General features: G+C 44.1%; 1 protein-coding gene across 3 annotated transcripts; it reads left to right on the top strand.

The window, feature by feature from the left end:
- Window positions 1–151: 151 nt before the first annotated feature.
- Window positions 152–7268, top strand: aspa (aspartoacylase). 3 transcript variants are annotated; one of them, XM_056409907.1, is made up of 7 exons: window positions 152–237; window positions 427–724; window positions 2472–2667; window positions 3360–3453; window positions 3582–3689; window positions 5897–6006; window positions 6138–7268. In XM_056409907.1, the coding sequence occupies exons 2-7, from the start codon at window positions 480–482 to the stop codon at window positions 6327–6329; spliced, it is 945 nt and encodes a 314-aa protein (XP_056265882.1). In that variant the 5' UTR covers window positions 152–237; window positions 427–479; the 3' UTR covers window positions 6330–7268. The 3 variants fall into 3 exon arrangements, 2 of the variants coding, with proteins under 2 accessions (XP_056265882.1, XP_056265889.1); XM_056409914.1 differs by lacking the exon at window positions 152–237 and adding an exon at window positions 345–348; XR_008830978.1 differs by lacking the exon at window positions 6138–7268 and having other exon boundaries at window positions 161–724; window positions 3582–4085; window positions 5897–5981.
- The last annotated feature ends 2856 nt before the right edge of the window (window positions 7269–10124 follow it).

The following is a 10124-nucleotide window of genomic DNA, read 5'->3' as shown; positions in this document are numbered from 1 at the left end:
TATAGTGTGGATGTGTGTGTGTGGGGGAATATTATTTCCGCTGGCATTTTGTTTCTCTTAAACACGTCAATGGGGTTTTATTTTGAAGGCGATGGCCGGAAGTAACGCGTCCCGACAAGTCCAGCTAAAAAGAGAAAAGCCTTGTCAATGCGTACAAACGTTGATTTTATTTTATCTCGTAGGAACATGGCCGGAAACGACTAGTTAATCCTTCCAGTGGGTTTGGCCAATGAAAAGGTAAACAAAGAGAGGACCGTGTTAATTGGGAGGTTTCGCGCGTAACTCGAGATGTCGCGCGCGAACTGGGCGCGTTTTACGCACGGGGACTGATCCCAGCGGGCACGTTACGTAAGCGCGCAGCCACACAGCATTTCAACAGTGCGGCTGCGAGGCTCCGGCAGAACAACTTTTACTCTGCCCCGACAGCGAGCAGCAGCGCGTCTCCAGTCGGACTCCGCGCAGCTTTGGGATCCAGAACCATGTCCACGTCCGGCGGCAACAGCGCGCGTGTCACCGAGGCCAGGCGGGTGGCTATTTTCGGGGGCACGCACGGGAACGAAATGTCAGGCGTGACGCTCGTGAACCTGTGGATGAAGAACGGCGCCGAGATCCAGAGGAAACGGGTCGAGACCAAGCCGTTCATCACCAACCCGAAGGCCGTGGAGAAGTGCAGCAGATACGTGGACACGGACCTGAACCGAGCCTTCACCCCGGAGAACCTCAGGTAAACGCGGCAGGGGTGATGGGTTGTTGTTGTTGTTGTTTCTGGCTGCTGTCAGAGGTGTATAGCCAGGAACTTTGTCCTGGCACGGACTCACCAAACAGGTTCTTATTGAACTATTAGGATTTTACTGATTGGGGTTTGAGCTCAATTTGATTAATGACAACAAAAAGATAAAAAAATAAACCATGTGCACATACATATATATATATATATATATATATATATATATATATATATATATGACAGTATCTGAATAATATTGTGTACTTTCTTTTTGAATGAAACAACTCTAAATGTGAGATCACTGATGACCTCTGCTACCCTGAGTGTGTGTTTTTGTGCGTGTGCGTCTGTGTGTGTGTGTCTGTGGCTGTGTGTGCATGTAAAAAGATGGTTAACACGGAGGAATTAACCAAAAAAACAACATGATTTACACTCATGGGAATGAAATCCTACACGTGTGTGTGGGCTTACCATCCGTGTCCAATCCTGACTCGAGCTGACCATCAGCCAGCAGGGGGAACGCAACCGAGCTGCAGATGAATAAAGAAGATTTTCTTCTCTTACATTTTTTTCTTGTTGCATTGGTCTCTCTTCGTGTGCGTTGTACCAGAAGATATAGTCTTGCAGCAGCAAAAATATAACGCTGGCTCATATTGTCCGCCTGCATAAATACACAGCAGCCTATTTACTAATGTGATTGGATAATATCATCGGGTCACACCACTCAGAAATCACCGCCATGTAATAACAACCTCAAAGATTATTGAGGCCTGTCGCCATCATTTTATTTGGACTCTATCTGATCTACCATTATTTACCCCATGGTTCCCTTTAAAGTATTTTCAAGTTCTCTAGTGTTTTCCTTTTTTGAAATTGAAAGTATGGTAAAAGCCAGGATCACAGTTCCAGTCACTGCCTCGTTCAGCACATTTAAAAACGATCTCTGACGGGTCTTCTCGTGGCTCAGGGTTTAGTATCTCTTCCGACAACGTGTAAGAAGATGAACCACAGCTCACGGCGTCCTTTCCCTCCACCTAAACGGACTGGCAGACCTTCACCTTCCCCTCACATTGTCTGTGGGGCAGCTGTCATTCACACAATGTGCTCGTGTGCCAAAGGCGTCCGGACAACGCCAGATGTTTGTTGTCTAAAGAGCAGATGTGAGGGAGGCGAGACAATATGCGCAGCAGAGGTGCTGTTCTACTGTAGTTTGGAGAACGTCCTGGACCACTCACTGGTTGTTCTGAAACGCTTCAAAAAGAACAAAGAGAAAGTGGGGAAAAAAGGGCAGGGGAAACTTTATCCAGGCTAATAAAACAAACCTTTCAGGGGTTCTTAAGAGCAGCAATGCACGCGTTGGAGAAAGTGGCTCAGATTTCTGCTCTCAGAAGGGGGGGGGGGGGTCCCTGCTGAGTCCAGCTTATGTGAACCAGGGCACAACACAACTTCATGGCTAGCAAGATTCTCCTGCATCAAAGATTAGATGGAATCAAGTTAATTATTAAGACAAATACAAGCCGTACGTTCACCACACACACACACACACTGCGGCCGACAGTCGGGTGAAAGCGCTGCAGGCTAAGTAGGACACACAAGAAGACAGCCGTGTGTGAATCATTAACATGCACCACAGCTCATAGTCCCTTCTGGAGAAGTGTCTGATAAGCTGTGATAAGAACATCAGATGTGTTGGCATCTTTCTTATGGTTTGTGTGTCTGTCTGCCCCCCTCCTCCTCCCCCCAGTGCCCCGGGAGGAGATGACCTGCCCTATGAGGTGCAGCGGGCCCAGGAGATCAACAGGATATTCGGGCCCAAAGGGAGCCCGGAGGCCTACGACGTGGTGTTTGACCTCCACAACACCACGTCCAACATGGGCTGCACTCTGATCCTGGAGAGCTCCACAGACCACTTCAACCTGCAGATGATGAACTACATCAAGGTGACGACCTTCTTTGCCCCCAAAGGTCGCACAAAACATTTAGTAACTTCTGAAGGGGGAAGGTGGTCTGGTGTCTGCGCACCGCTAACTTCCAAGTCATCGTGTGTGTGTTAATAAGTCAACGTTCTCCTCTGAGGTCTCTCCGGAGAGGGCCGCTTCGCCAGTGTCTCTTCATTTAAAGGTTCAAACCATCCTAAGAGGACGCTTTTATTATTTTAGTTTCATACACAAAAAGAAGAGGCCGGCACATATTTCAACCCCTGTAAATCCACATAACGTTTGCTTAAGCTTATTTAAACTCCAAACTTTTGGTGACGATCATTAATTTGGCTTGCTCGGCAGTTCTTTCACATATTGAACTAAGTCTGTAAGCGGCTCTCAAAACAAAGAGCGACTCCAGGGAGGAGAAGAGAAGCCAGAAACAACACTCTCTCGCTGACTGTCATCAACGGAGGTCATGAGAAATGCTTTTTAAAATTTGTATAACTTTTAAGAAACGCAAATCTAAAAGCGTGGACTCAGGCAAAACCAGCGAGATCAAACAGTCTGCTGTAGATTGAAGTTCACGAGCTTTGGGTTAATTTCTGGAAACAACAATCACAAATCTCTCTGCGTGGTCAGCGGCCTTTCTATTGTAATTCTCTGAGAACTTGCTCCGTTGTTGTTTTTGTTTGTTTGGCTCGGTGTCGCAGAAAGCCATCGCCCCAGCCAGCTGCCTCGTTCTGCTGAACGAACATCCCCTTTTGAAATATTCCACTTCGCGCTCTGTCGCCAAGCACCCCGTCGGTGAGTTCTCTCAAGCCCCCGAGGCCCTCCGGGGGGCAAACGGAAAAGACCTAACCCCAAAGATGTCCGCTTTGACATTCAGCGAGAAGAAGAAAAGATAAATGTGTGTTCTAATTGTTTGACTGCAGGTCTGGAAGTGGGGCCTCAGCCTCAGGGCGTTCTGAGGAGCAACGTCTTCGAGGCCATGAGGGTGCTCCTGAAACACGCGCTGGACTTCATCGAGCTGTTTAACGAAGGTATTCTTCACGGCATCAACGGGACCCGTCGCACGGTGGGAAGAGAGGCGGCTAAGATCAAAGATGGCAGGGAAAGCCCCGACGCGGGACAACACACATATTGTGACTCATGCGTTGTTCTGCAAGGGGAAGAAACAAGTCAGCCAGGATGTCCTCTCGACGAGTGACATATTTGTGACAAAGCGCCCGTGGGTGCCAGTCTGATTCATCCAGATGCACCTGCACCCAGATCTCTCAATGTACCTGCATCTGGCTCATCGCCCCCTGAGCGTTCGCATTGCTTTTTTCCATCTTTCCTTTTCCCCTTTTTCTGACGTGGCGCTCCCGTGTCTGCCGGCTTCCTGTCGGCCCGGACCCTTGAATGGCCCGCTTGTTGTCGGAGTCCGGCTGCCAATGGTGCGGTAATCTTCTGTCGTTGGGCGGGGGGGCGCTGATGAATCGGTGTTCCTGTGTCCAGGAGCCGAGCAGCATGAAGAAAGTTTAGCCGAGAGACATTGAACTGTTCTTACAGTTGGAAATGACTTCCGCTGAGAAAACTGCTCGTCCTTCTTCTTTCTCTTTTTCTTTCGCTTAGTGTGCTGTCGCTTGCATATCAATGCAGCTTAGTAGTTACTTACCTAAGGTCCAATCTCTGCCAAAGAACACACACACACAGTGATTTGAGACTGGACAGAGAGACCGTTTTCTTCTTCTTCCTCTTGCATTAAGATAACAAAATGATCATATGCCAACAGCTGATCAATGCCGATACTCCAGGTGAATAGATAAGGAGATAAAGGAGTGATGAACTCCTCACATGTAATAAAACCCTAATTACAACCTTACGGGACTTGACCTCAGAATTGTTTATTTGACTGTGAAAGGTGCATAACAATAAACATAACTTGGACTCAAAGAAAGGACATGTTAGCTTTAATGTATATCTGAAATGAACTACACACACTTTAAAATACAGCAATAGCCTCATAGATGGTTTTATTATTGGTTTTTTATATTTATAGAATCTGAATTGGCATCCTTCAGTCAAAACAGAAACATGTTTCTTTCCACTGGTCTTTGTTTTTATTCAAAGGCCTACATATATACAGTGCCAGAGGTATTTAATATCGTGGATGATAAAAAAAAAAGACCCCATTGTGGTCCTGTCATCTTTAAACAGAAAACAGCAGAGACCAGTGGCTTGGTAACTGACTGACATTCAAAATATATGTCACGTAACCCTCTGGAGGCTGGGCTCATTTATACATTTTACAAAAAAAGTCTTTTTTAAAAGTCTTCACGTTCCGACACCCACACAAACCATTCAGAACACAATCAACATTCAAATGAGCTCAATCATGAGGCTGCGTGTTCTCTCGTTCTCTGACTGACAGGCTGCTATGAGCTACTGCTAAAGGTGGGAGGTCGCCTGTGATTTACTGAGTGTTCATTGGTTGTTTTTTCCCCGTTGTGTTTTAAGACAACTGACAGTTGTTTTGACGGTGAAGGGACGTGTGACGAGTTGTTTCCCGCGCGTGTCGGTTCACACCGCGTCGTTCTTCGTTCCTCTGTAGGAAGAGGGAGGACGGGAGGAGGGGAGAGAGGAGGAGGAGGAGGAAACCACGATTCATCCTTAACTGATTTATGACTTTTATTTCTCCTTATTTTGTTTAAAATAAAAAAACAAACACGGTCAAGAAAACGTGCCGCGGTTAAAAAAATAATATTAAAAAAAATAATAAAAAAATTGCGTTAATTGCGTTACAATATTTTAGTGCGTTAACGCGGCCAAATTAATCGCATAGATTAACGCGTTAACGCTGACAGCCCTAGTTTTTATTTATTAAATTATTCGGATATAACCTAAATTACATTTCATTTAGCCGACGCTCTTGACCCGAAGCGACTTACAATCATACGGGGAGCAATTCAAGGTTAAGTGTCTTGCTCAAGGACACATCGACTAGGGCCCTGAGTTCTCTTCAGATCAGTTGATCATAGATCAAAGTGTTAGCTCGGGAATCACAGCAGACAGGAAGTTGATTATTTGAGTTTTTTATTTTTAACATTCTTTCTTCTTTCTCTTCATGATCTTTGTTATTTCTAGAAGGAATTATGTTGAAACATTTTGTTCCCATTATTCGTCAGTGTCCTCAATAGTTTCTGGAATACAGGATGTTGCAGGACGCTCACCATGCTGGGGGTGTTGTTGTCTGCGTGTTGTTCAGGCATGGAGTTCCCTCCCTGTATGGTGGAAGTGTTCCGGGTCCTCGAGAGGGTTGACTACCCCAGAGATGCCAACGGAAACATCATCGCCATGGTGCACCCCAATCTGCAGGTAACACCTCAGCGGCCTGTTTATCCCACCACGGGCAGAAAGAGGAAATGAGACGTCTTTTGGTCAGTGTGAGAGTGTATTGTTTTACCCTACACACACACACACACACACACACACACTTGTTGTTGCAGGACTGTGACTGGGAGCCGCTGAACCCCGGTGACCCCATGTTCCAGACGTTTGATGGGAAGACCATCCGCTACCAAGGCTCGGGCACCGTCTACCCCACATTCATCAACGAGGCCGCCTATTACGAAAAACAACAGGCGTTTGTCACCACCGGGCGAGAAGCCTTGGTGGCGAGCGCCATCGGAAAAGTATGAAAACGGGCGGGCGAGCCCAAAGGAGAACCAAGAGCGCTGGTCGGCGATCTGCGTGTAGATTCTGCGCCCTGTTCGCACATGACAGAGCTTCCCCCTCACGTAATGACTAAACCGTCTTTTACATCGGTTGAGCTTGCCAAGCGTTTACTATACAATAATTAACTATGCAAAGAACGTGTGTGAGGCTGTGAACAAATGTCTTTAGATCTGAAGAAGTATATTGCTGTGTTAAGTATTTATGAAACTTATTTTAAAATATATATATATATATTTACATTAAATCAACAAAGTTTTTTTATTTTTTATATATTATTAAGGGCCAGGCCTGATCATTGGTGATGTATGAATCATTAACCATCTCTCTTTAAATTTCCTATTTCTGCTCAGGATCATAACCGGAAACCTTTGACCCAAAACTGTAGTTGTTCTCCCTCTTTTATATATTTGTAATGTCTTTGGGAGGGTGTTTGTGGCCTTTGATACTACCTACCTGTAACTCCAGCGGTTACATCTGTGGTGCTGTCCTATCGTTGCCTTAATAGATATTTTAGACACACACAAAACAAAGAATTGCACAACAACTTTGGAGTGGAGTTTGTAGATTATACGTGCTGGATAACGATATAAGTTTGATATGAAATGGGGTATGTTCTGTTCCCCTAAACAATTGAGATGCAGTTTGAAACGTGTATTTATAACAATATACCTGTGTCTATTTTGATATACTTGTTTGAATCAAAAGTGAAATATAGTACTTGAGTAATGGAAATCATATGTCCGTTTTAATATAGCCGACGTATTTGTCATGTCAAAGTTCATCGCTGTGGTCTTTTAACGAGCAACATATTTTTGTGTGCCACCAATTCATCTGATGAGTAACATCTGCTGTCCTTAAGTCCTGTGTAAGAAGACCCAATCAATAAATGTAGTGCTATTCTGCACTGTGCTATGCTATTGTTTATAGGCGCACTCTCACACTGTGTTGCTTTGACGTCCTCTCTGTCATGTAATGTTGCACCTGCAGCCACTAGAGGGCGCCACACGCCCACTGAAAGAAGTTTTTTACCGGAGGAGCCAGTTGCACACGGTACGTCGATACATGACAGGCGGCATGCAGTCACGTTACCCTGAACTGTACACTTGTATTCAAATATGCATGCACGTTCCTTGTGTTCAATATATCTGGAAGAATGTCCATGCAGCAAATGTGTTTTTCAAAAGATATTTGGAATCCTCATATATATATATATATATATATGTATGTGTATATATATAATATATATGTATATATGTATATATTAGGGCTGTGAAACGATTAAAATTTTTAATCGGGTTAATCACAGATTTTGTGGATTAATCATGATTAATCACATATTACCGATATTCTCGGTATATTTTGTGAGAACATAGAGATTTATGACAAAAGACGGATATATACATTTATACATTCTTCTATACAATGGTGCTGCAACTCAGCAGTTATTTAGCAGTTTTCTTCCATATGGAACATTAATACATCTTCATCCTAAACAGAATGTTTAACCCTCCTGTTACCTTTCTGGTCAATTTGACCCCATTCAATGTTTAATGTCGGTGTTCTTTGGGGTCAATTTGACCCCAGGCTGTTTTTCACTGTGTCAAACATATAAGAAATATCAACTTTTTTATTTATTTAAAGGGCTATTTAGGTTGTCAACAAACAAACATAAAGTACCTCACACTTAAACTTGGGAAGCAATATTAATTCTAATAATTTTCTGGAGGTTTTAATTGCTGGGGTCAAATTGACCCAGAGGGTAAAATATGTTAGTAAATGTAAAGGTAACAGGAGGGTTAAACAGAACATTTTCTCTTGTTTGTCAACCATTAACTCCACCATGATACAATCTAAAGGCCTCTAGTCTTCCTCTAGCAGCTGCTGAGGCAAACTGACTGTGTGGGTTTTCTTCATGAACTGGGCCGTGATGAAAGGGACGGCGGGGACACCGCTGCAAAGCTGAAACCTCACCGGCCCGGACAAGTGACTTTTTTTTTGCTCGGTCCCGATGCGCGCGCACGGAGCTCTGTGGCGCGCGAGACGGAGATCGATAAGTGTTAACGCAACGCGAAGAGACAGAAATGACATGCTGCTGTGGAGATACGATCAACAACAGACGTTTAGTTTAATAAAAGAACAAAGACGTGCTGCAGGTGGCCAATCTCTGACTCGCGAGCAGCATAGCTCTTCGCCTACGTTCATATTGTTTTTTGTTCATTTTCGTATTTGTGAAGTGTCGTTGCGTTTCTTCAGTTCATTACGTCAAAGTGTCAAAAACGCAATGAAAAACGCGGAGCGCATGGGGTTTTTTGAAAGGCCAAAGCGGAGAAGAAACCACTCTCGATCCGAATGGAGGGTAATGAACCGTGCGCAAGCAAGATGAGCGTTACGGAATACAAGATGTGCACACACTGCATGAACGCGCGCTGCATGAACGCTGAGATGGCCCGCACTACTGGCTAGCTTAGTTCATAAGCTAGACGCTTTCAGCTTTCCAGCCGCACAGCCAGCACGGTGTTGTTAAAGTTGCATGGGAAAGCATCGAATATCGAACCTCATCTTCCGACTGGCTTTTTACTTGGTTGGGCGTTTGATTACCCATAATGCCATATAATGCAGCATTCATGGCGCATTTTTCGACGATTTTCGGACACCTGTTCTGATTGACACCCATGAAGGAATTGCTCGCACGGTAACAACGGAATTAAGCCAGTTTGAAGAAAGGCAGGATCCAGGCAAGGAATCTAAGTCCCATGCAACGTAATAGTAAAAAGAAAAACGCTATATTTATTTATATTCTTTTTTGTTTGGACTTTTGGTTGAACTGAGATGTGTGTGTGTGTGTGTGTGTGGGCGGCCTCCCCCCCACTGAGCTAAAGCCGCCCTCTGATGTGGCTCTTTGCGGTGACACAGTAAAAAATGTGGCTCTTAGTCTCTGACTGGTTGGCCACCCCTGTGCTATAGAGAACATGTCAGGGGGCGGGCCAATCTCTTTAATGTCATGCGATCTACAGACACTACGCCGCGATCGACTGGCAGGTCGCGATCGACGTGTTGAGACCCCTAATCTACAGGAAGTAAAAGTCGTAACAAGGTTTCCGGAGGTGAACCTGCGGAAGGATCATTACCGATGAACAGACCGTCTGCATGAGAGCGGACAGAGTTCAGATTGAAGTGGTGTATTGGAAGCTCATTTTGCAAGTTACTTTTTTTTCGTCCCGACCACCAACAACAGACGGATTGGAAGCTCATTCTGCGCATGCGTTAAATGCGTAAAAAAAAAAAAACTAGTTAAACCTGTAATTGAATTAACTGAGTTAACGCGTTATTTTTCACAGCACTAGTATATATGTATGTATATATATATGTATATATTTATTTCTGTTATACGTGTAGCAAAACTTGAGATGCAGACATATTTCTTTTCAGACTCATATTCCAGCTGCTACGTGCTGTTATTCTGAATTTGCAGGAGCTTGCAACAAACCAAAACCTTCAATAATTCAGTTTTATATTAACAAGACACAATGAGTTTCCTTACGCAAAATAACGTGACATCGTATCGTTCCTTTCTTCTGATTTTTATTTAATACATTAACTATATACACAAAATAAATCAACTTTATCCTACTTTCATACAATCTTACAGTATAAAAACGATGTTTCCTGGTGCCTAATGCAGCTCCTTACCATTCACCTGCTGCTGTCATGACGTCTTACTATCCGTATATATATATATATATATATATATATATATC

Source organism: Pseudoliparis swirei, chromosome 3 (assembly GCF_029220125.1).
Source record: "Pseudoliparis swirei isolate HS2019 ecotype Mariana Trench chromosome 3, NWPU_hadal_v1, whole genome shotgun sequence".
In the NCBI taxonomy this organism is placed as follows: Eukaryota; Metazoa; Chordata; class Actinopteri; order Perciformes; family Liparidae; genus Pseudoliparis; species Pseudoliparis swirei.
The sequence above is the reverse complement of the archived record's forward strand: the minus strand, read 5'-3'. Positions and strand labels throughout refer to the sequence as shown.

Coding starts and splice junctions, on each gene's coding strand:
- aspa (XM_056409907.1), top strand. CDS start 480: ATGTCCACGTCCGGCGGCAACAGCGCGCGTGTCACCGAGGCCAGGCGG. Junction 2,668..3,359: donor AGATGATGAACTACATCAAG/GTGACGACCTTC, acceptor TCGGTGTCGCAG/AAAGCCATCGCCCCAGCCAG. Junction 6,007..6,137: donor TGGTGCACCCCAATCTGCAG/GTAACACCTCAG, acceptor TTGTTGTTGCAG/GACTGTGACTGGGAGCCGCT.